The following is a 25,581-nucleotide window of genomic DNA, read 5'->3' as shown; positions in this document are numbered from 1 at the left end:
CTCGAGTCTTAATTACAAAGCTGGTCCAAACAAGAACTGGGGGCTCCTCCGAAACTCGCTGGAATACAAAATAGTAGAACAAGCACAAAGGGTTACAGCTCAGTAGGTAGAGCACCTTGTTTACACTCCCTTTTATAAGTAAATGGAATTTTATGGAAGGAACTCTCTCCCAGAGCTGCAGGACTAACCACTCTAATAGAAAGTTATTAGCAAGTTTTACACGAATTGTCAAATGGATGAGATCGGTCAGAGTGGTCTCGGTTGGAGATGGTATTGCACGTGTTTATGGATTGAACGAGATTCAAGCTGGGGAGATGGTGAACAGTTGGGAGTACAAACTCTGAAACCTAATGAAAATCTTGGAACATATTGAACTGAATATGAAACAGGTAAAAAGAGAGTACCTAAAACTCTGTTATCAATAGCTAGCAAGTTTTCCAAAAATTGACATGATGCTGACCTAGTTCGAGAAACTCAAAAATTTTGCAACAGATTACACGCCAACCAGCCACTGCTGGCAACTAAAAGAACTACAACCGGTAGCAAAATCAAAGAATAGGGACTGCGACTGATCTTTCAGAGTAGTTGGTGCATGCTAAGGCAAGAATTTCACTTCCTCAGAATCCCGATCCTCTTGCGAAAATCCTCCTCCATAAGGGGAATACCATCGTGCAGCTTGATTCTTGGCTCCCACCCTAGCAACTCCTTAGCCTTTGTTATGTCCGGTTTTCTTTGGCGAGGATCGTCCGGTGTGTTCTCCACCTTTATGATCTCAATTGCTGGGTTGATCATCTGCAATAAGCCAATCACGTTGTGCTAATTTCAGAAAGGCATCTTGATGCTGACATGGATATCAAGCGTATGTATGTTCCAATCACGCCTCTAACATAAGACTTGTTTTTTCAAGACGTGACAGATGTGCTTCCGTTTGGGGAGTAACTGGACCATGCAGAAGTATAGAAAGTTACCTCCTTGACGGTCTCAGCAAGCTCAAGCATTGTGAACTCACCTGATGGAGTGAAGGAGGAATCAGATGGGAATGAAAAGAAACATTGGATTTATTGTCTGGTAATCGAGTAATGATGTTAACTTGGATTGCCAATGTTGATTGGACCTGTATTATCTCCTTCCATGAGTCGAATAAGACCATCAACCATGTCTGCGACATAGCAAAAGCTTCTTGTTTGTGTTCCAGGCAACTGAACTGTCAGAGGTTCGTCACTGCACCGCATGTCGTTTAAGAAAGTGAATTACAAATTACAGGCCTACATACTGAGTTGAGCAATGAAGAGGAGAACAGCACTAGAGCTCGAAGGAATCAAGACATTGGTCCTATGTCCGTCTGTCTCTCTTGGAGGGGATTTTTCACACAGTGCACTTTGGACAATGTGTGCAGGAGACAGAGAACTGGAACCATGACGGGATTCAAGCAGGGGACTTTTAATTGAGAAAATGGTGATCAGAGTATTACCGTATTGCTTGAGCTAAGAAATTGCTGACAACACGACCATCATCGATATTCATCCGGGGTCCATAAGTGTTGAAGATTCTTGCGATCCGTATTTCTGTCGAACCATTTCATATAGTTCGGAACTTTGATACTACTATACCAATTTGAGGTGTTTAAAATAAAATGAGCTGATATATATGTAATCAAAGAAGGAGCGCAATTACCAATTCCATGCTGCCTGTGATAATCAAACATCAAAGTTTCAGCTACTCTTTTTCCCTCGTCATAACAACTTCTAACTCCTGCAATTTGATCACTTCATCAGTGACTAATTCATTTGTGCTTTAACATACTGACATATTATTTGGTCATAGAACTTTAAGGCCTTGTATACTTGTGGGGACTCTGTGGATATCTTGAGATGTCCAGTCAAATTCCTTGTTTACTTACATTGAGGCCGGCCCTTGTGATAGATAATGATAAAATGATTGTTTAAATCCCCACCAAGTTCGGTGGGATTTATTATCTCACCACGCCCACTTGAGGAGGTTTTCATGTGATTTTACATGTTTGTCCTTTGATATAAAAATATTCGGTCCAAAATAATTCCAATTCTCGATATTTCTACAAAATTTCTTAATTTCTTTCTGTAACTTATTTCCCAAATTTAGTTTTATCCCGAACCTTTATCAATACAAGTAAATAAGATATATAGTGTGATAATTTAATCTCATCCCACATTTTATCCATTATTAATGTATCCGAACTTAATTCCATCCCTCGAAGTAACAAGCCTTACAGGGTTATTCACACAGGATTTTATACCAATATACAATATATGCAAGATAAGTAGTGAGCGTAAGAACCTATGGGGTTGACATTGCCCCAGTAATCCTCAGTCTGGGGATGCACAAGAGGATCACCATAAACCTCCGATGTTGATGTCAGCAGAATCCTATTCAAACGGGATGGAGAATGATTAACATATCCCCAATAAATAAACTGACAAGAATATGGATAAATCATCATACCTTGCTCCTACTCGCTTAGCAAGTCCCAACATATTCAACGTTCCAATCACATTCGTCTTAATTGTCTGTTGAGTATTATTGCAAGGGGCAAAAGAAGGAACCGAAAATAAACAAATCATTGTTCACAGATCTATCAAAGAAACACTACTGTGTCTTACAAAATCATGATGTTCCAGACAATGAAACAATGATGAGAGAGAGACGACTGGCCTTCACAGCATTGTATTTGTAGAAGATTGGGGAAGCAGGACAAGCAAGATGGTAGATCTTATCAACTTCAACTAATAAAGGTTTCGTGATATCTGCAAAAGAAAAAAATCAGTGTACATTGAATCACAAACAAAATTTCAATCAAGAATATCTGATAATAACTGTAAACAACAGTGACCATGTCGAATAAGCTCAAATCGCGGATGATCAAACCATTGCCTCAAGTTATCCTTCGAGCCAGTGAAGTAGTTATCCGCAACAATCACCTGAGTACAGTTTTTAAGAAATTATACATGTTGTAAAATATACACAACTACTGTAAGAAAATAAGCAGTACAAGTGCTTACCATATTCTCTTCATTTTCCATAAGTTTGTCAACTAAGTGAGAGCCAATGAATCCAGCACCACCGGTAACCAAAATTCTCATGTTCGCCTGTCATCAAGATGTCAGTAATTATCTAAGCAAAAATATCCGTAATCTAAGGTGAAAAAATGACAGAAGAGTACTAGTAATCAGAACTCATTGGCACAATGGGATAAAACAACTTTTTACCATTTCTAATGTACCGACACTAATAAACATATGGTGGTTTGATTGATGAAGAACGGGGAAAATACTTTCTAGTACCTCGGAAGATTGCACTAAAAGACAAGCAAACAAAAGGAAACACAACCCCCCAACTCTTCACAATATTTTGTCGAGCACCATCTCTATGGTACCTTAAAAAATTTTGCTCTTCTCAACGGTGAAGGCTCGGGAGGTGGCTTGCTACTTATGTTCTTCCCTCCATTTGACTCTTCCGTAGCCATTTCTGCAATTTCTACTTCAGTTTCTGGACTTCATAGCAAGTAGATCAGATTAACTATCAATCCAGATTAGATCCACACACAAACAACAATCATTCACATATAAGAGGTCTGCATGTGTTCAAATACATACTCCGGTCGTCCATTGTACTTGAATTATCCAGAAATTTAATTCTTGGTATTGTAATTCTGATATATTGAAAAATCGTCACGAAGAAGCCTTTTGGCAAATTTAACGGGATTCCATCATTCAAATCTTTTAAGATTTCCGGGCACATTGTGATTCTAATGAGAAACAACATCTCTCAATCTCAAAACCCAAAAGATGAATTAAAATGAAGAAAAGTTATAACAATTCTCACTCCAAATTTTCTTCAATGCAGATTCATAATCTAGGAGAAGATTGAACCTTTTTCTGTTGGTAAAATAGCCTAAAGAATAAATCTTTACGGCGAAGAGAGAGCAAATTCAAACACCAAATCAGGTAACATACAAAATAAAAGCCATGCAGCCAAAAAAACAGACGGTTTCAACACAAGCTATGAAATTCCCACTCAAAAAGAAATTCTCTAATTTCATTGCTGATTCATGTTACCAGGAGAGATCTCAACACACAGACGAGTAAACCAAATCTCCATAATTAGTAAAATCAAATCTTCAGTGCAAATCAAACTCGAATCACTCAACCAAATTAACCAATGCCAATCTGAACCTTCAGCAATCACAACGCTACTTCAACACATTTATCATAATGAACACAAACAAAAGAATCCTCCCTCACAACATCAACAGAGTCTACCGCACAAAAACTCATATTCAACGGAGGCACAGATCAAAAGTCGGAGCTTTTCTTTCTCAGAAATTACCAAAAAGAAAATAAAATATATGTTTTTGAGCAAAGTCGAGCGTCGTTCACCTCTTAATATCTATGTAAATGTATGTGTATATGAGAAACCTTCTTAAACTCATATGGGAACAACAAATAAAGACTTGAACTTTATATACCACAGCCCACACACAACCCGTATCCTCAAAACCCGTGATCTACAAACAGAAAATATGGATACTCGAGTAATTTAATGAAAAAGAAACAAGAAAGAAAAGGGTCCGCCCAACGTACAAGAAAAATGGTATCTTTCGATTATCAGGAGGTTAGAAAAAAGTGTCATCAAATGATGAGAGTGAAAGACAAATGAATCCTTGAAGATTACATGCTACCAATACCATCTCATTTTATTGCATGTTCAAAACTAGAGATTTTGATGTTTCAGCGTACCTTGGCTGATACACCGCACCTAAACCAAATAGCTTATGTAATGAATTCTGAAAACCAAACTAAACCGATTACATGGCAAGTGTAGTATATTTATTTTTGATTGATGTATAATTCTAACTAATTAAATGATAAGTAGATTACACTTACTCTATAATTGATTTGATTCGACTAAACCTAATTTGAATAAAAAAAATTCAATAAATTCAACTCTCTTTTGTTACAATGAATTCAACATTTGAAGCTACTCCTGTAGCAATAATGCTTCAACTTCAATCACATATGACATAAATGTGAGTAGTTTTGTTTTATGATATTATTATTTATATAATACATGTATAATAATTTGTACTTTTACTTAATAATTCATTAAATGACATTCACTTGTGTAGTTTATGAGTCGCATTATATAAAAATAATTTTCCATGGGATCAATCTCTACATATATATATTTTGGATTTTATTTTTTTATTTATCTTAGTCAATTAAAACCAAATTTAAATTGATTAAATTTTTATCCCAATCCTTTCTTGTTGATGGATGCGTGATTTTGATACTAGTGTGTGTGAAGGGCAATCAATCAAGAGTTTTTCAAAGAATAATTATTATTTTTAAAAATATGCATTTCATTATGATAAGTGAAAAAAATGGTAAATATTATTTTTGGCCCCTCAACTATGCCATTTATTTGGATTTGGTTTCTTATATTTCTCTATCATCAAACTTAGTCCCTACGGTATAAAGATTCCATTAACTTTAATTCCTATCTTAAATATCAGTTAAAATTAATAAATTAAAAAAAATATATCCATATTTGGGACTGGCCCAAGATCTTCTAGTCTTGTGTTAGTGGGTCCACCCAATTGAGCCAATTTTTTTTTAAGAATGTATGAAATATAATTTTTACTTTGTATTTGGTAAGTTGATTGTCTTTATCATTTTACTTCTACATTTTTAGTACTTTAATCCAATAGTACTCTAGATTTAATTTTTGCAAAGTTTATTCTAAGTTTTTTTTGCTTTGTTCTTATCTAAGTTTATCACTGTAAGTTTGTTAATCAAATTATTGTTTAAGTTTATTATGTAGTTTCAACTGCTATTTCTTTTAGTTATAATTCTTTTTATTATAATTTTTTTCTGATTTAATTTATTATTTATTTATTTATAAAATAATCATAAATTTAAAAATACCTCAATGTTAATAAAAAAAAAAGGCCCGATTGGTCGTGCTAGTTCTGGACAAACCCGACCCACTATTCAGTTTGAACTTTAACTATACGAGAAGCAAATCATTGAAAGTTAGAAAAAAATATACAAAATCAAATCGAAATTGTATTGTTCAATTATTATTAAAAAAAAAAAAAGTATAGATAACAAGTGAAAGTTTTCACGGGGGATTTTGATATTTCACTGATTTTGCGGGGTCTTGGATGCTTTATTTGGTACAACAGATCATGCGGATTTTAAATATTTCACTGCTTTTGCGGATTCTTGGATGTTTTATTTGGCATAGAATCTACAAATAATGAAACTTATTATGGGGGGATTTGGATATTTCACTAATTTTGGGGGTTCTAATTCGATTTGACTACTTTCCTGCATTAAAACGTGAATACCTCATTATATGTCTTTGTGTTTGTACACTCTGTCTGTACGCAAATATAACTATCGCCACTGCCACTTTGCTATCACCAACCCCCTTTCTTGAACCTCTGCCACTCACCGACAGTTGCTCCACAGCACATCCTGACCTGGAACAAGAAGAAATTGACTGGAAGCAGCAAGTTCACCCTAAATTAATACGCCATGGCTCCATACTGATGAGCGGATTCTCCTCCGCTAGATCTGACCTCAAAGCAGCAGAGGTAACTCAAAACCCTTAATTCTTGATCGCTCCCTATGTCATCTATCTATCTGAATGTGCTAGTTGAATTTTGCTTAAGGTGTTTGTTTAGTTGCTGATTTGACGATGGGCAATGATTAGATGGTACTTAAGTGGGAATTTTTTTTTGCTTCAATTGCGGTACTTCTTGATGCGATTCGTAGAGCAGTTTTAGCTGATTAGGTGTCATTGTCAATTTATGATTTCAATTTGGTGGCGAACCCAATTTGTTGAGATCTTGTAAAGATTTCATATTTCCCCCAACTTTTGATGTTAATCAGTTCCTTTTTCCAATTTCTAATAGCTTGCCTGCCCCTATTTTTCAATTAATTCTTTATAAAACTCTATTACTGTTTATCTCAATCCATGGGGAAGCATATTCAAGCAATCATTATGCTTTCGTGTTCAGTTTGATCTGATGTGAAGTTTTAGATGAGAGTTTAAAAAGTGAATGCTTTGAATCTTTGCACTATTGCACTTAAATTAATAGTTGAGGAGTTACATTGTCTTGATTCCTGTTTCCCTTTTTTAATTTTCCCAGTTTTCGGTATAATCATTAGGTAAAACTGTGACTGGAGAAAGGCCAGGAAACATGAATACAAGGAACTCTTACTTGGATAAAAATGATTGAACTGATTGGTTCATGAGCTAATCTCGCCTAAACATGGATTCTTGTAAGCTGTTGAAAGATGCTAATTCTGCCCTGAAATATTACACGGACCCAAAAATAGGAGATATTCAAGAGAGCTCAAATGAGTCCTGCCTCTGTTTTCCATTATTCGTTATTTCTTGAGCCTTTATCAGTTGCATACCTTAGGGATAAAGTTTGAATAAAGTTGGCATAAAACAAATAAGCCTTCCAGGTATTAGAAAGTCAATGTTCTTTGATATTTTTAAATATAATTTTGTCTGGAAATACAGCTTAGTCTTGATTTTTTCTTGCTGCATGGTGGTTATATCTGCTTTCCATTTGGACAGGTTTGAATTTTGTGATCTGTGAATTGGAGGAATGGGTCGTGGAGTTAGCTGTGGTGGAGGACAAAGCTCACTAGGGTACTTGTTTGGGAGCGGTGAGGCTCCAAAACCTGCAAAAGAGAATGTCCAGTCTGCTCCAAGTGAAACTAAGGCTGTGAGTAAGCCTAATGCTGCTGCACAGCCGGTTGATATTAGCAAGCAGATCCCTGCAGGCATTAATACTAGCACTGCGAACAACTACGTAAGAACAGATGGTCAAAACACTGGCAATTTCATCACGGTATGTCTCCTGTTGAGACAACTTTGCTGTATGTTGGGTGCTGATTATGTTCCCTTGTCATAGTATTTTCATAATTAAAAGGCATATGGTATAGACTTCCTTGAAGGGGAACACCCTAATTGCTGATAAGAGTCATTTTTCTTTTAATATTTTAATACTTGTTACCATCACTATCATTATCAGTGTCACCATTGCCATGCGCACTTCCAATGACTTCTTGTATGTTTCCCCCCTCTTTCCTTCTCTTGTTTATGGTTATTTAGGTTTTGATATTTATATGATACTTGTTTCTGTCTGTGATGTTTCTGCGCGGCTTCTATGCTGTATTAGTCAAAAACAAATGTGTTAAATTGAGAAGTCCTCACTTTTCCACTTGCACATAAAATGTAATCCATGGAGTTGCGAATTAGCCAATGTGAGCCAATTTTGTGTTTTTGAGCTTGGATAAAAGATCTGTGAGCTGGTTCAAGGTGGAGGCTAGATTTAAGAAATTTAGCTTGTCCACTAGACTTTAGTTACGATTTGAGGTCAAACTATGTAGGCCTATGCTATTGGCATTTGTTGGATATTTAGTTCAGTTCCGTTGCTTATGATACAGTAACTTCTCCGACTCCATGGGAGGTTTGATGTAGTAATGCTTTTTATCTTGTATATATGAATATACTCCTATTAAATACAGAAAGACAGCAAAATGGACTTAGATTTGGTGACATTTCGGTTCACAAAGGTTCAGTCTATGATAATTGCTGAATGCGGTATGTATAAGTTTCAGAGTGCTATGTTGCCATGGTGTTTCCGAAACAATGAACATGGAGAGTTAACACAAAACAATAAGAGAATGATTTAGGAAAAAATCTGAGTTTAGAAATGCATGTTAATGAGCGTCTTTCCATGTTTTTCCCATCATTTAATGTAATTGTCAACATTGGTACTAATTTGATTATTCATATGTCACAGGATCGACCATCAACAAAGGTCCATGCTGCCCCTGGAGGAGGCTCTTCTTTGGGTTACCTGTTTGGTGGCAACTAAGGCGACTTCAAGACTGCAAGCCTTATCCAGTGTCTTTTGATTTCTGTGAAATTTGTGGGTACATGAGACAGTATTTTCAGCTTTATGATTATCAAGCTTAATTGTCAATTGTCACGTATATGTGGCCTGGTGTTCCTTGTGTAATATGGAGAGAATGACTCAAATATTCCTGTACTGCTTGAGCTAAGAAATTGCTGTCAACATGATCATCATCGATATTCATCCGGCTCCATATGTATTGATTATTATTGCCATTTTTATTTCTCCGAAGCATTATATAGTTAGGGACTTTGATACACTATTATACCAGTTTGAGGTGTTTAAAATCAAATGAGCTGATATATATGCAACCAGAGAAGGAGAGCAAATTACCAATTCCATGCAAACATAAAAGTTTCAGCTACTCTTTTTCCCTCATTAAAAATCAAATCTAAATTGCTGAAATTTTTATCCCAACTTTTTGTTGGTTTTGATACTAATGCGCAATTAATCTAAAGTGTTTCGAACATATTATTATTTTTAAAAGTATGTATTTCATTTTGACAAGTGAAAGAAATATTGAAAATAAAATAAAAAGAAGAATGTGAAATGAGAAGTCATTGAGATGTAAAGAAATGATTGTGAGAGAAAAACAAAAGTGAAAGTTGTGAGAAAATGTGATCCTTTCCTTTTCTTTTTTCTTTTTTTTTCCCTGACAAAATGGGAAAGTATCAGTTGCATTATACAAATTCATAGGTAGAGTTGTGCCTGTGTCATGTGTTGTCTAGAGTCCTTGTACTTAAACTACTGTTACAAAAGCAAAGGTCTACACAAGATACATAATGAGTCGCGTTGGGTTCGGCTATGCTGACCCAGGCCTGATTAGGATCAAATTGGTCCTCGACCAGTCTTAAGTATCAATATTTAGGATCGGTCCAGTCTAGTACCCCAAGATCTTCTGGTCTTGGGCTAGTGGGTCAAATAACTGGGCCAATTTTTTAATTAATATATGATAAGTATTTTTTATTTTATTCTTATAAATTGACTATATTTATAAATTTTTAATATTTTTGAAACTCTAAAAATTTTATTTTTATTGTTTTATTTCTAAATTTTTAGTATATTAATTAATTAATACTCTCTGTTTATTATCTAAATTTATTATTATTAATTTGTTAGTTAAATTATTATTAAACTTCATAATATAGTTATAGCTACTATTTATTCTAGATATAAATTTTTATTATAAATTTTTGTTTGATTTAATTTATTATTTATTTATTATTCATAAAAATAATAAATTTAAGTAACTTTTTAAAAGATACCTCAATTTCATAAAAGAAAAAATGAAACAGGCTCTACCAAACTAGTTTGTAAGTCGAAAACTACCTAAAACTATTTCAAGGCTCAGTAATGGGTCAATCTTGTGCAAAACTTTTCAATTCTGAGCTCATCTGACCCATTATTCACCTTGAAGTCTAACCACTAGGAAATTAAATTATTGAAAGTTAGAGAAAAATATACAGACCAAAGCGTTGGAGAAATCAAAATTGTGCAGTTCAATTATTTTTAAAAAAAAAGGTATAAATAACTAGTGAAAGTTTTCATGGGGGATTTTGATATTTCACTGATTTTGGGGGGTCTTGGATGCTTTATTTGGTATAAAGATCATGGGGGATTTTAAATATTTCACTACTTTTGAGGATTCTTGGATGTTTTATTTGGTATGGAATCTACAAATAGTGAAAAACTTTTCATGGGGGGATTTGGATATTTCACTAATTTTGGGGGTTCTAATTCAATTTCAGTACTTTCCTGTTTCTACACTCTGTCTATACGCAAATATAACTATCGCCACTGTCACTTTGCTATCACCAACCCCCTTTCTTGAACCTCTGCCACTCACCGACAGTTGCTCCACAGCACGTCCTGACCTGGAAGAATAAGAAATTGACTGGAAGCAGCAAGTTCACCCTAAATTTATACGCCATGGCTCCATACTGATGAGCGGATTCTCCTCCGCTAGATCTGACCTCAAAGCAGCAGAGGTAACTCAAAATCCTTAATTCTTGATCGCTCCCTATGTCATCTATCTATCTGAATGTGCTAGTTGAATTTTGCTTAAAGGTGTTTGTTTAGTTGCTGATTTGATGATGGGCAATGATTAGATGGTACTTAAGTGGGATATTTTTTGCTTCAATTGGTGTTTCTTGATGCGATACCCGGAGCAGTTTTAGCTGATTAGGTGTCATTGTCAATTTAGGATTTCAATTTGTTAGCGAATCCAATGTGTCGAGATCTTGTAAAGATTTCATATTTTTTCCCAACTTTTGATGTTAATCAGTTCGTCATGTTTTTATGGGTTCAGTTTGATCTGATGTGAAGTTTTAGATGAGAGTTTAAAAAGTGAATGCTTTGAATCTGTACACTATTGCACTTAAATTTATAGTTGAGGAGTTAGATTTGTCTTGGTTCTAGTATCCGTTTTTTTATTTTTGTTTTGAGTGTAATCATTCTGGTGAAACTGTGACTAGAAAAGGGCCAGGAAACATGAATGTTAGGAAACTCTTACTTGGATAAAAAATGATTAAGTTGATTGGTTCATGAGCTAATCTTGCCTAAACATGGATTCTCGAAAGCTGTTGAAAGATGCTAATTCTGCCCTGAAATATTTCCAAAAATTGTTATTTCTTGAGCCTTTATCAGTTGCATACCTTAGGGATAAAGTTTGACTAAAGTTGGCATAAAACAAATAAGCCTTCCAGGTATTAGACAGTCAACGTTCTTTCATATTTTTAATTATATTTTTGTTAGGAAATGCAACTTACTCTTGATTTTGGTGCTGCATGGTGGTTATATCTGCTTTGCATTTAGACAGGTTTGAATTTTGTTTTCTGGGAATTGGAGAAATGGGTCGTGGAGTAAGCTGCGGTGGAGGACAAAGCTCATTGGGCTACTTGTTTGGGAGCGGTGAGGCTCCAAAACCTGCAAAAGAGAATGTCCAGTCTGCTCCAAGTGAAACTAAGGCTGTGAGTAAGCCTAATGCTGCTGCACAGCCGGTTGATATTAGCAAGCAGATCCCTGCAGGCATTAATACTAGTACTGCGAACAACTACGTAAGAACAGATGGTCAAAACACTGGCAATTTCATCACGGTATGTCTCCTGTTGAAACAACTTTGCTGTATGTTAGGTGCTGATTAGGTTCCCTTGTCATAATCTCTTCATAATTAAAAGGCATGTGGTATAGACTTCTTTAAAGAGGAACACCCTAATTGCTGATATCAGTCATTTTTTTTTTATATTTTAATACTTGTTGCCATCACTATCATCATCACTATCACCATTTCCATCCTCACTTTCAATGACTTCCGGTATGTTTCCCCCCTCCTTCCTTCTCTTGTTTATGGTTATTTGGGTTTTGGTATTTATACAATATTGTGTATGTCTATGATGTTTCTGGGCCGCATTTATTAGTTATAAGCAAATGTTATTAAATTGAGAAGCCCTCACTTTTCCACTTGCACATAAAATGTAATCTATGGAGTTGCGAATTAGCCAATGTGAGCCAGTTTTTGTGTTATTGGGCTTGGAAAAAATATCTGTGAGCTGGTTCAAGATGGAGGCTAGACTCAAGAAATTTTAGCTTGTTCACTAGACTTTAGTTACGATTTGCGGTCAAACTATGCACAGACAGCTGGCCCAACTTAGTCTTGTACGTCTATATGCTATTGTCATTTGTTGGATATTCAGTTCAGTTGCATTTCTTATGATACAGAAGTTCTCCAACTCCACGGGAGGTTTGATGTAGTAATGCTTTATCTTGTATATATGAATATACACCTTCTAAATACAGAAGGACAACAACATTTACTTAGATTCGGTGACATTTCAGTTGACAAAGGTTCAGTCTAGGATAATTGCTGAATGAGGTATGTATAAGTTTCAGAATGCTGTGTTAGTATGGTGTGTCCAAAACAATGAACATGGAGAGTTAACACAAAACAATAAGAGAATGATTTAGGAAAAAAGCTGAGTTTAGAAAATGTAAGTTAATGAGTGTCTCTCTATCTTTTCCCCATCATTTAATGTAATTATCAACCACTTCATGCGAGTTGCTTGATCAAATATACTTGATGTTTGGTACTAATTTGATTATTCATATGTCACAGGATCGGCCATCAACAAAAGTCCATGCCGCCCCTGGAGGAGGCTCTTCTTTGGGTTACCTATTTGGTGGCAACTAAGGCGACTTCAAGACTGCAAGCCTGATCAAGTGTCTTTTGATTTCTTTGTGGGTACATGAGACGGTATTTTCAGCTTTATGATTATCAAGCTTAATTTTCAATTGTCACATATATGTGGCCTGGTGTTCCTTGTGTAATATGGAGAGAATGACTCAAATATTACTGTATTGCTTGAGCTAAGAAATTGCTGACAACATGACCGTCATGGATATATCATCTGGGGTCCGTAAGTGTTGATGATTCTTAGTGTCCGTATTTTCTGTCGAGTTATATAGTTAGGAACTTGGATGCTAATATACCAATTTGAGGTGTTTAAAATCATATGAGCTGATATATATGCAATGTAAGGAGGGGAGCAATTACCAATTCCATGCTGCCTATGATAATCAAACATCAAAGTTCAGGTACTCCTTTTCCCTCATCATTACAACCCCCCTAACTCCTGCAATTTTATCACTTCATCAGAGAGAGATTCATATGTGCTTTAACATATTAACATACTATATGGTCATAGAACTTTAAAGGGTTATTCACGGAGAGGTTTATACCAATATATTGAGCTAATTATGCAAGATAAGTGGTAAGTGTAAGTGCCTAAGAGGCATTGCACCAGTTTTCCTCAGTCAGGGGATGCACAAGAGGATCACCATAAACCTCCGATGTTGATGGCAGAAAAATCCTATTCAAATATGATGGAGAATGATTAATATATCCCCAATAAATAAACTGACAAGAATATGGACAAATCATCGTACCTTGCTCCTACTCGCTTAGCAAGTCTCAATATATTCATATTCGTCTTAATCATCTGTTGAGTGTTGTTGCAAGGGGAGAAAAGGATTCGAAGATAAAAAAATCATTGCTCACAGATCCATCAAACAAACACTGGCGTCTTACAAAATCATGATGTTCGAGATAATGAAACGATGATAACATAACAAAATTCTTCATCAACTTGCCGGGGGGAGAGAGAGAGAGAGAACACTGACCATATCGAATAAACTCAAATTGTGGATAACCAAACCACTGCCTCAAGTTATACTTAGAACCAGGAAGAAGTAGTTTCTATCCGCAACAATACAATTTTGAGAAATTACACATGTAGAGAAATATACATTCGGTGTCTAACACAGCTACCGTAAGGAAAAAAAAAAGCAGTGTAAGTGCTTTTTTTGTCAAGTGGGAGCCAAGCAGCACCAGTTGCCAAAATTCTAATGTTCGCCTGTCGTCAATGTGTCAGTAATTTATCTATGCAAAAATTTTCATAATCTAAGGTAAAAAATTAGTTGAGCACCATCACCATCTCTATCGTACCTTAAAATATGATTTTGCTCTTCTCGGGAGGCGGCTGCCTACTTACATTCTTCCCTCCATTTGATGCTTCCCATAGCCATTTCAGTTTCTGATTCGGAACCAAATACATCAGACTAACCGTCAATCCAGATCAAATCCACACACACTTGGTTGCAACACAAGCTATAAAAGTCCCACTCCAGAATAATTTCTCTAATTTCATTGCAACATTCACTTTACCAGAAGAGATCTCAACACACAGACGAGTAGCAAATCCCCTTACTAATAAAATTTGCTTGAAATTCAAATCTTGAGTGCAAGTCAAACTCGAATCGCTCAAAAAATCAAACCAACACCAATCTGATCAATCTTCTGCAATCATAACACTACTTCAACACATTTATCATAATTGCCAGAAACAAAAGATTCATCCCTCACAAGATCAAAGGAGTCTACAATACAAAATCACATATACAAACAGATGCACAAATAAAAAGATACATTGCCCAGATCTTTCTTTCTCAGAAATTTACCAAAAAGAAAACAAAAGAAATCTTTATGAGCAAAATCAAGCATCCTTCACCCCTTAATATCTATATAAATGCATGTGTATATATTTTTCACTGGTATGAGAAACCTTCTTCAACTCACGTGGGAACAACAAATAAAGACTTGACAATTTTATATACCGCAGTCCACATATAACCCGCATCCTCAAAACCCGTGATCTAGAAACAGAAATTATGGATACTCAAGTAATTTAATGGGGAAAAAAGAAAAAGAAAAGGGTCCGCCCAACGTACAAGAAAAATGGTAGCTTTCGATTATCAGGAAATTAGAAACAAGTGTCCTCAAATGATGAGAGTGAAAGTGAAATAAGAATTCTTGAATATTAGACATGATTACATGCTCCTAATTAATACCACCTCATTTTATTGCATGTCGAAAAGGAGAGATTGATGTTTCAGCGTACCTTGGATGATACTTGAATTACTGTTAAAAGAATAAATAACTATTGACACTTTTCATGGGGGATTTTGATATTTCACCAATTTCGCGGGTTATTTGGTGTAAAGATGATGGGCGATTTTAAATATTTCACTACTTTTGGGTATTATTGAATGTTTTATTTGGCATAGAATCTACATATAGTGAAACTTATTATGGGGGGATTTGGACATTTCACTAGTTTTGGGGGGTTCTAATTCAACTTGACTACTTTCATGCATTAAAACGTGAAGACCTCACTGTCTGTACGCAAATATAACTGTCGCCACTACCACTTTGCTCTCTCCAGTCCACTTTCTTCAACAACTCCTCACTCACCGACAGATACTCCACAGCACATCCTGATCTGGAAAAATAAGAAATTGACTGGAAGCAGCAAGTTCACACTAAATTAATACTCCATGGCTCCATACTGATGAGCGGATTCTCTCCCTCCGGTGGATCTGACCTCAAAGCAGCAGTGGTAACTCAAAACCCTTAATCCTTGATCTCTCCCTATTCATCTATCTATCTGAATATGCTACTCGAATTTTGCTGAAAGGTGTTTGTTTAGTACCTGATTTGATGATGGGCAATGATCCGATGGTACTTAAGTGGGATTTTCTTTGCTTCAATTGCGGTATTTCTTGATGCGATTCTCAGAGCAGTTTTAGCTGATTAGGTGTCATTGTCAATTTATGATTTCAATTTGGTGGCGAGCCCAATGTGTTGAGATCTTGTGAAGATTTCATATTTTCCCCCAACTTTTGATGTTAATTAGTTCGTTTTGATCTAATAGATTGCCTGCCCCCATTTTTTAGTTAATTGTTTAAAAAACTCTATTACCGTTGATCTCAATCCATTGGGAGCATATTCAAGCAAACATTATGCTTTCGTCGTTTTTTTATGGTTCAGCTTGATCTGATGTGAAGTTTTAGATGAGAGTTTAAAGAGTGAATGCTTTGAATCTTTACACTATTGCACTTAAATTGATAGTTAAGGATTGACATTTGTCTTGATTCCTGTTTCCCCTTTTGGATTTTCCCAGTTTTGAGTATAATCATTAGGTGAAACTGTGACTGGAGAAAGGCCAGGGAACAGGAATGCTAGGGAATTCTTACTTGGATAAAAATGGTTCATGAGCTAATCTTGCCTAAACATGGATTCTTGTAAGCTGTTGAAAGATGCTATCTCTGCCCTGAAATAGAAACACCAGCCTAAAAATAGGAGATCTTCAAGAAAGCTCAAATGAGTCCTGTGTTTTCCATGGTTTGTTATTCCTTGAGCCTTTATCAGTTGCATCCCTTAGGGATAAAGTTTGACTAAAGTTGGCGTAAAGCAAATAAACCTTCCAGGTATTAGAAAGTCAACGTTCTTTTATATTTTTTATTATAGTTTTGTCAGGAAATACAGCTTAGTTTTGATTTTGTTGCTGCATGGTGGTTATATCTGCTTTCCATTTGGACAGGTTTGAATTTTGTGATCTGGGAATTGGAGAAATGGGTCGTGGAGTAAGCTGTGGTGGAGGACAAAGCTCATTGGGCTACTTGTTTGGGAGTGGTGAGGCTCCAAAACCTGCGAAAGAGAATGTCCAGTCTGCTCCAAGTGAAACTAAGGCTGCAAGTAAGCCTAATGCTGCTGCACAGCCGGTTGATATTAGCAAGCAGATCCCTGCAGGCATTAATACTAGCACTGCAAACAACTACTTAAGAACAGATGGTCAAAACACTGGCAATTTCATCACGGTATGTCTCCTGTTGAAACAACTTTGCTGTATTTTAGGTGCTGATTACGTTCCCTTGTCATAATATCATCATAATTAAAAGGCATATAGTATGGACTTCTTCGAAGAGGTATACCTTAATTGCTGATATCAGTCATTTTGTTTTTTTAATACTTGTTGCCATCACTGTCACCATTTCCATCCTCACTTTCAATGACTTCAGGTATGTTTCCCCCCTCTTTCCTTCTCTTGTTTATTGTTACTTGGGTTTTGGTATTTATACGATGTGGTGTCTGTTTATGATATTTCTGGTGGCATCTATGCTGTATTAGTCAAAAGCAAGTGTTATTAAAATGAGAAGCTCTCACGTCTCCAGTTGCACATAAAATGTAATCCATGGAGTTGTCAATTAGCCAATGAGAGCCAATTTTTTGCTATTGAGCTCGGAAAAAAGATCTGTGAACTGAGGTCAAACTAGACTTTAGTTACGATTTCAGGTCAAACTATACTCCACTTCAAACTATGCTCCGACAACTGGCCCAACTTAGTTTTGTAAGCCTATATGCTATTGGCATTTGTTGGACAGTTCATTTGCATTGCTTGTGATACCAGAAAGTTCTCCAACTCCATGGGAGGTTTGATGTAGTAATGCTTTATCTTGCATATATGAATATACTCGTTTTAAATACAGAAAGACAACAAAATTGACTTAGATTTGTTGACTTTTCGGTTTACAAAGGTTCAGTTGATATTTGCTAAGAGGTATGTATAAGTTTCAGAATGCTGTATAGCATGATGTTTCCCAAACAATGAACGTGGAGAGTCAACACAAAACAATAAGAGAATGATTTAGGACAAAATCTGATAAAAATCTGAGTTCAGAAATGCATGTTAATGAGTGTCACTCTTATGTTTTTCCGATCATTTAATGTAATTGTCAACCACTTCATGCGAGTTGCTTGATCAAATACTTGATGTTTGGTACTAATTTTATTATTCATATGTCACAGGATCGACCTTCAACAAAGGTCCATGCTGCCCCCGGAGGAGGCTCTTCTTTGGGTTACCTGTTTGGTGGCAACTAAGGGCAAGTTCAAGACTGCAAGCCTTATCAAGTGTCTTCTGGTTTCTGTAAAATTTGTGGGTACATGAGACGTATTTTCACCTTTATGATTATCAAGCTTAATTGTCAATTGTCGCATATGTGGCCTGGTGTTCCTTGTGTAATATATGACTCAAATACTTAAATCCCATATGTGTCCGTCATAAGGCTTCAGTTTGTAAAAGAATCAAGATACATTCTGTTGTGTACGTTATGCTTTTTTCCAGTTCTTGATACTTGATCAAGCCCTTATTGCTTACCATCACGGTGACTCCAAGGGTTTCATTCTCCGAGACCCCAGTCCAGGGGATTATGAAGAAAGCCTGTGTCCTTTTTCTTTGTATGTTTCCGGACTCTTGAGTTTTGATCTGACATTTTCTCCTCTGTCCAAAATCATGAATTGCATGGGATGGTTGTGCTTAGGGGTGGGAACCCATATGCATGGTTACAACCCAACCCATTTACTTTTGGATTGCTTTAGGGCTTAAAATTTTTTAATGCGAATTTAATATAATTTTGTTTAAGTAAATTTAAATACATTATGAGTCTTAAATGAGTTTTAATGGATCCTAAATGGATTTTAATGAATCATATTTTTTTTATATTTAACTTTTTATTAGTCAATCAAAAATCATTTTTAATAATACAATAGAATTAATGAAAAATATTAGTAATATCATGAGTTCATTAGGCTTGTATTTTATTAAATAAGTTTAATTTAATAAAATTCTATTAAATTATGGGTCTTATGTGGTCTTTTCAAATTTAGTCATCTTATATTATAAGTTGTATTAAAAATATTATTATTTGAATTTTTTAAACATAAATATAAAAGAATGGGTACGTTACGTCCCGTTTTGAACCTCTTCATTCAAGCCAATTTTGATTCCAACCCATTTGACACCACTAGTTGTGCTTGTGCTTCAATCCCTTGATGCATGGCCAAATTCTGTCTTCAGTTATTGTGTTAAGGTTTAGGAACTATGCTGGTAGTTGAATTTTGAAACGTCATTTTTGTTCAATTCTTCTGTTCAAAGACATTTGGGCTAGAGCCCAACTTTCTTTTCAAAAAAACCAACACCCATTGGACGCAGTTCAGCACCAAAAAGTAGAGCGTGTGTGTGTATTTTGATGATTGATGAAGACCAAGTTTGAACAGCCATTGTTTCAGACATTTGAACAAACACATATTATGCATTTCATTTTAGATGAAGTCACCCCTACAAAGATTATTCTTGAGTGAATTCACAAACCCACTTCTATTTTGACCAATGCACACATGACATAATTAAATCATATACAAATAACACAAAAAATCAGCATCAGAGAAAAGCGGACATGTCCATATTTGGCAGGTCCACAAAAACCCCATTCTTTAACGTGAAACAGACACTTCTCTTCCCACAATTCGACAAAACAAACTTAAATTTCATTTATGTGAAAGTTGCATTCCAACCGTACTTAGGCGCATCATCATCTCATCACTCCACATTCTTGTCATCGATTTGTCAGCCAAAGAATAAAGTTTCGTTGGTACGTAACCGAAAATAACATGGGAGAGTTAAATCGGACGATGCAGACAAAGTGAATAGGACCACCTGCGGCTACGGAGGAGGGAAATCATAAAATATCTTGGGAATTAGTTGGGACCAAAGGTTTCTTGCAGCCCTAAATCTTCCAATTTTCAAAGATTGTTACTAAGTTGCAAAAGAAACAAAGGGAGGGTCTGTTTCATTGGTGGACTTAATTTTATTGTATGCGGAGGATTTGGTACTTCCACATTCACAAATTGACTATTTCTTTTGAGAGTTTTGCTTACTAGATTTTATAAATGTAATTTTATGCGACAGACCTGATTTTTTGACGTATTTAATATGATATCGGAATTAAATATTAAATAATTTTTCTCTTTATCATACAATGATGAATGATTTTCTCCTTTAATATTTTATTTGCATATGAAGATATATGATTATCTTTTCTAACAGTTTAAATTTTAGATAAAACAATCATTCAACTGTCATTACGGGCCAATATTCTTATTTATCAAAATTAAGGGTTCGTAAATAAGATTGAATAATTATGGTAGGTGGTAGTGATTAATACGAGAGGGAGAGAAGTAGGAGGAGGGCCAAAGAGGAGAGATGATGAGACATTTATGAAAAGGACAATCAACATTAATTTGTTGGTATATTTATCTTAGAAATGGATTAGAAAGGCATAAGCGGACAAGCATGTTCATGTTCATGATCCTGTTCCTCTTCCTCCTTAATTACATGAATAAATGAATATGATCAAACTACTGCTTCTGCAGTTCTTCTCCTAAAACAAGGTAGGGAAATGAATCCCTCAGCCTCAAACAAACATCATTCCTCCTAACCAAAACAACTTTTTTTTTTTTTTAAATATATATATATCAGACATGAAAGGTCTGGAGAAGCCTGTAGAGCTGTGGGATGGAATTAGGTGAACCAACAGAAGATTTAATGTGCAATTAGCCACAGGAGAAATTGAGAAAAAAAAAAAAAGAAATTGGAATATTAATTTCTAGGCTGACTGTCTTCTTGATCCAAGGCCGAGGGTTAGATGATGTCCTCAATCTGGTGGGCTTTCCAGTTAAATTTTTTCGATGATTAAGTCAGTTTGTACGAAATAAATCTGAAATTATCGAAGAGTAGACCTCTTGTCATTAATGAATATCAATCTATGAAACTCCAATTAAATATTTATGAGGGTCCATGTGTCAGAGTTTGTACAAACCACGTGTGAAGCAACCAATCATCAGATAGACTGAGGATCAGTGATTGGTCTTCTATCAAACCCTGAACTGTGAACTCTTGTCTTGTTTGGCAATTTCATAGTTTTGGAGGAAAAACTCCATCTTTTAAAGAGTTTTGCACAATATAACCCCAATCACTACTAGAACTCATTCTTTGTGATTAAAATTACAGCCCGGATTTGAATTATGGAATTAAAGGATATTTATTAAGATGAGAATAACATAGTTTGAGCATGAGAATTTGGACTCAATATCCACTAGACTAGAGTGTTTCCTTGCAAATATTTTATTAATTAATGTAGGTAGCTTAAAAGAAGGATAGATAGATATATAGGATTTTCTTGTAGTAATTTGGACAAGCAACTTAAATTTGTGAAGTCATCATTAATAATTTGTGTTGCTGGTCCACAATGTCTGCAACTTGTGCATTATATTGCATGATCAGAATTCAATTTCTACCACACATGATGTGTTTTATATATTTCAGCTAAGAAGATGTATGTTTCTCTTTTTTCTTTTTCTTTTTTTTTTTTTTTGGGTAGTAGAAGAAAAAACTAATAATTAAAGAAAAAAAAAAGGTGAAAACCTGAATGCATGATTTCAAGATTCCCAACTACTGATGGTCCAAACTTACTGGGAAAAAGTGTATATATATATATGTGTGTGTGTGTGTGTGTGTGTGTTGATTAAAAGCTTTTGTATTAATGATCCCAAGAACGAAAAACAATGGCAGCTAAGGTTGTCCAATTACATCTCAACAAGAAGGCAATAATGCAAACCTTTTCCACCTCATAATTATGTATAGGTGAAAGTAATTAATTTAGTGAAGTTGGAATATTAAATTAATTCCTTTTTTTCCCAAAAAATCATAAATACCAAGACTTTGTTAGATAGAGAAAAAGAAGTGCTTTGGTTGAAAGGGTCTTGTCAAGAAATTATAGCTAGTTGGTTGAATGGACATAAGAGGGTAGTTGAAATATAGAATCAATTTGAAAGTGCTATTTATTTATTTTTATTTATGTTGTATGTTAAAATTTTAGAATATGTCGGAAAATAAGAGTTGAATATAGTTTGAGAGTGTGTTTTCGAACGAATCAAGTACATGTATTATTATCGAAAAAAATAAACGATCGTAAGCTTTGGAGGAGCAGTCATTTATGAAATTTTATTACTTTTACTATAAGAAAATAACTCAACAGCTACAAAAATTTCACTTGTAATTTTTTTTCGTTGCTATCGAGCCATTTTCGTGTAGTGTTTTTTAATACGCTTAATTAGCTTTTGAGGCATAATATTCTATAAATTGTTGCTAATACGGTATGGTGTATTTTTGGGTGAAATTTGTAAGTTTAGATAGTAGGTATTGAAGTTGAAGCGGGTGTTGATGGTTCAGGCTTCCTTCCTTACAACAATTGAATAAGGTCCCATTACATTGAAAGATTCCTGAAAACGGGGGGTAGCAGTCATTACAACTCTTCATCTCTCATCACTCATCATCATATGTTGTGGGGTTGTGATTCCATACAGTTCCCCACTGTTGATTCGTCGACATTCATGCCTTTGATTAGATTCTCCCCCCCCCCCCCCCCCCCCCGTATATGTTACATGGATTGAAATCGCATATTTTCGCTTTCATCCACACAACAATTGGTCTTCCCTACAAAGATAGAGATTTATGATTTGCATAATAGATAGGGAGAGTTAGCATGTTTGGGGGGAATATTAATTAAAGTAATTAAGAAAGAGAATATATATTATCCTAATCTAAAACATATATATATAGAAATGGGATAAGTGAGTGAGAAGGAAATTTATTAATATTTGGCACTAAAATATAGTGAATATAAAGTGTGCAAGTGAGTAGGAGATTGTGAACCTCTCAAATTCCAACTACTGCTGTTTGGTTTCACTCTTAATCTCATCCACTCAATAAATGTAATACCCACAAAATAGCTCTTCTCATATATATTTCATTTCGTTTTATTTAATTAAATTAAAGTAGTGTCTGATTGTAAGAATATCATTTTATTTTTTAAAATATATATATACATATTAAATTAATTATGATTAATCATGTACTTGGTATCTTTTGTGTATTACATGAATGTGGTGTTGGTGGGACAATTCAAAATCCCGTTATTAATTTATTATTATGTTTCTTATTAAACTTCAGGCAACCTATGTATAACATGTACATAAATTATTTTATTTATAATAATAAAAAGATATGAAGTGTACGTATATATGATTAGTGTGAAATGAAAAGAACAATTGTGAATATATAAGCAGAGTAATAATGGAAGTTAGGATCTGCTAACATATTTATTATTATTATTATTATTATTTGAATGTAGAAGAAAAAGAATAAAGATATGGATTTGAGAAGCTTATAATGATGCTATTTATTTATGGCAAGTCCTATTAATGTAGCTACCAACACTGTCACAGTTCATCCTTTTTCCCTTTCACCAAACACACACACTAAAAACATTTTCTCTCATATTGTCAAAATCGGTGTTTAATTTTCGTTTTTGATGGCATCTAACCATAAAAGAAGATCCAACGGTAACTAAAATAAGAAATATTATATATTAAGTAAGTGTATAATGATTATTTTTTAAAAAATTAACATCGTTAGTTGGATTTAAAGAAGAGGAGGCGATTGAACTGAGTTTTACAAAACATAAAGGGGCTTTTAGCCTATTAACAAGAGAGTTTTTTTTGCAAACCTTTTAAAGACATGGGGATTTTATGCATTTTGTCCATTTTTTAACCCATTTTTTTTTCTATTTTGGGAAGGGTGTTTTTGTAATCAACCTACTTTGGTTCTTCAGTTGAAATTTAAGAAATTCCAAATTGATTGAGTTTAATTGAACGTAATATAATTATATGATAAACACGTATATATATTTATTGTCTAATTAATTTATAAAAAAATAAATTATATAATATTTATAATATGATTAATTTAATTCAATTAAAGGAGGATAATAATCTTCCCAAAAATTGTCGATATAAGGCACAAGAAATAAGAATGACGTGAGTATATAAAAAAACGAAGGGCTTCTTCTTCAGAGAGTTCATCCCCATCTTCTTTTATTCTTCCACCTCACTCAGTTTCTTCCTTCTCTGACACCCATCTTTCTCTTCTCTTTCCTCTGTGCGTTCTCTCTCTCTCTCCCTTCTCTGCTGGGTTCTATTTTGAGATAAATTACTAAGTAAAATTAAGGTGTTTTTATTACTTTTATATGATTTCAAGAATGCAATTTTCTTGTTTTCTTGCTGTGGGTCTTCAGAATCTGATCTTTTTCGTGCAAGAATGTCCGACTACACAAGTTTTTTGTATGTGGGCTTTGACTTCAAATGTTGTTTAATTTACTTATTTGGAGGTGCATGTGCTGATTTTTAGTAATTTGCGTCTTGATCCTTTTGTTTTCTGATCCTCATGATTGCTTTCGTGTTAATTGTGTTTTATGTGTAATTTGTTTGTTGGATAGTGAATCCATGTTGTAATTGGGTTGTAAATTTTTTCTCTTTGAGCTGTTTGGCCTGTGCGTGTGATCACACTATGGTGAAACTGTAGTAGTTACGCTAATGCTACTCAGAGTTCTTCTTAGTTGACTTACCAATAGACCAGAGGCGAAATTTCAGTTCCTTCTTGTTTTTGATCAATTGTAATTGTGGGTTCTCGGTATAGGAAAAGATCAATCTTTTCAATATTTTTGTGTCTTTGAAGTGAATGATGTGCCCTTTTGTATTTCTGAATGTAGTGCGCTGTGTTGTATAATCCTTTGCGAGAAGTATGGCTCTTTTTGTGGATAGAACGGCCGACACAGAGATGCATATTCTTGAAAATGCTGATGACATGCGTAGCGATTTGGCTGAGTATATTGCAGAATTATCAGAGGCTTCTATAAAAGAGCGGGGCGTTTTTGCCATTGCTTTATCTGGTGGTTCACTTATCTCCTTCATGGGGTATATAAGTGCATTTATATCCAAGTGTTCATTACTTTATTGCTGCCCTTTTGTAGGATGAGATCTGATTTTGAATTTTTGGTGGTAAGCAGAAAGCTCTGTGAAGCCCCTTACAACAAGACTGTTGATTGGGCCAAGTGGTATATATTTTGGGCCGACGAGCGAGTGGTTGCCAAAACACATGCTGATAGCAATTATAAGCTTGTGAAGGATGGTCTCTTGTCCAAGGTGTATTTCCAAATTCATATGGTGACTCATGCTCATTTTCTATTGTTGGAAAATCGATGAAGTTTTAAGACTTTTGTATAATTATTGTTGTCGTCTTTGGTCAGTTTGTGGCAATTCTCCTGTTTTGGATATCATTTACTCATATGTAGCTGGGATCCTGCACACTTCCATTCCTATTGTTGTTCTTGAGATTTGGTAGTAATTTAGCTGAAAGTAAGATGCAATTAACATTGGTATAGTATCATAACATTTCAGAACCACTAGCCTTGCATATGATAGTTTTCCTCAATGACTTAATCTTAATGTCATTAAATTCAAGGACTTTTAG

General features: G+C 34.8%; 5 protein-coding genes and 2 long non-coding RNA genes across 17 annotated transcripts in view; 5 read left to right on the top strand and 2 right to left on the bottom strand.

Moving 5' to 3' along the window:
* On the top strand, positions 250-629 carry LOC110011571. Its single transcript, XR_002286594.1, has 2 exons — positions 250-389; positions 493-629. It is a non-coding gene; the product is annotated as an uncharacterized LOC110011571 (long non-coding RNA).
* On the bottom strand, positions 370-4,638 carry LOC105156486 (UDP-glucuronic acid decarboxylase 5-like). Of its 7 annotated transcripts, none has more exons than XM_020691896.1 (12): positions 4,620-4,638; positions 3,413-3,525; positions 3,039-3,125; positions 2,870-2,957; positions 2,692-2,783; positions 2,482-2,546; positions 2,317-2,405; positions 1,675-1,752; positions 1,472-1,565; positions 1,115-1,221; positions 969-1,009; positions 370-792 (listed from the first exon to the last, which is right to left on the bottom strand). In XM_020691896.1, exons 2-12 carry the CDS (start codon positions 3,500-3,502, stop codon positions 610-612), a joined length of 1,014 nt encoding a protein of 337 aa, XP_020547555.1. In that variant the 5' UTR covers positions 3,503-3,525; positions 4,620-4,638; the 3' UTR covers positions 370-609. The 7 variants fall into 7 exon arrangements, 6 of the variants coding, with proteins under 6 accessions (XP_020547555.1, XP_020547556.1, XP_011070930.1 ...); XM_020691897.1 differs by lacking the exon at positions 4,620-4,638 and adding an exon at positions 4,416-4,567 and having other exon boundaries at positions 1,091-1,221; positions 3,413-3,530; XM_011072628.2 differs by lacking the exon at positions 4,620-4,638 and adding an exon at positions 4,416-4,565 and having other exon boundaries at positions 3,413-3,530.
* Positions 6,483-9,195, top strand: LOC105156485 (protein SPIRAL1-like 1). The gene is made up of 3 exons (XM_011072625.2): positions 6,483-6,637; positions 7,633-7,909; positions 8,867-9,195. Exons 2-3 carry the CDS (start codon positions 7,664-7,666, stop codon positions 8,939-8,941), a joined length of 321 nt encoding a protein of 106 aa, XP_011070927.1. The 5' UTR covers positions 6,483-6,637; positions 7,633-7,663; the 3' UTR covers positions 8,942-9,195.
* LOC105156484 (protein SPIRAL1-like 1) lies at positions 10,813-13,379 on the top strand. 2 transcript variants are annotated; one of them, XM_011072624.2, is made up of 3 exons: positions 10,813-10,968; positions 11,795-12,075; positions 13,092-13,379. In XM_011072624.2, the coding sequence occupies exons 2-3, from the start codon at positions 11,830-11,832 to the stop codon at positions 13,164-13,166; spliced, it is 321 nt and encodes a 106-aa protein (XP_011070926.1). In that variant the 5' UTR covers positions 10,813-10,968; positions 11,795-11,829; the 3' UTR covers positions 13,167-13,379. The 2 variants fall into 2 exon arrangements, with proteins under 2 accessions (XP_011070926.1, XP_011070925.1); XM_011072623.2 differs by having other exon boundaries at positions 10,814-10,968; positions 11,799-12,075.
* On the bottom strand, positions 13,217-13,932 carry LOC110011558. Its single transcript, XR_002286557.1, has 2 exons — positions 13,715-13,932; positions 13,217-13,608 (listed from the first exon to the last, which is right to left on the bottom strand). It is a non-coding gene; the product is annotated as an uncharacterized LOC110011558 (long non-coding RNA).
* On the top strand, positions 15,775-18,608 carry LOC105156483 (protein SPIRAL1-like 1). Its single transcript, XM_011072621.2, has 3 exons — positions 15,775-15,930; positions 16,915-17,191; positions 18,180-18,608. Exons 2-3 carry the CDS (start codon positions 16,946-16,948, stop codon positions 18,252-18,254), a joined length of 321 nt encoding a protein of 106 aa, XP_011070923.1. The 5' UTR covers positions 15,775-15,930; positions 16,915-16,945; the 3' UTR covers positions 18,255-18,608.
* Positions 24,073-25,581, top strand: part of LOC105156481 (probable 6-phosphogluconolactonase 2) — a 3,479-nt gene continuing 1,970 nt past the window's right edge. The window contains exons 1-3 of one of the 4 annotated variants that reach the window (XM_011072616.2): positions 24,073-24,210; positions 24,821-25,025; positions 25,118-25,253. In XM_011072616.2, the coding sequence (XP_011070918.1) occupies positions 24,853-25,025; positions 25,118-25,253 (309 nt within the window). In that variant the 5' untranslated portion in view covers positions 24,073-24,210; positions 24,821-24,852. Of the gene's footprint in view, positions 24,393-24,820; positions 25,026-25,081; positions 25,254-25,581 lie in introns of those variants that run through there. The other 3 variants (XM_011072617.2, XM_011072618.2, XM_020691792.1) reach the window with 3 other exon arrangements.

This window comes from Sesamum indicum, linkage group LG2 (assembly GCF_000512975.1).
Source record: "Sesamum indicum cultivar Zhongzhi No. 13 linkage group LG2, S_indicum_v1.0, whole genome shotgun sequence".
Classification (NCBI taxonomy): Eukaryota; Viridiplantae; Streptophyta; class Magnoliopsida; order Lamiales; family Pedaliaceae; genus Sesamum; species Sesamum indicum.
This window is presented reverse-complemented; position numbering and strand designations above follow the sequence as displayed.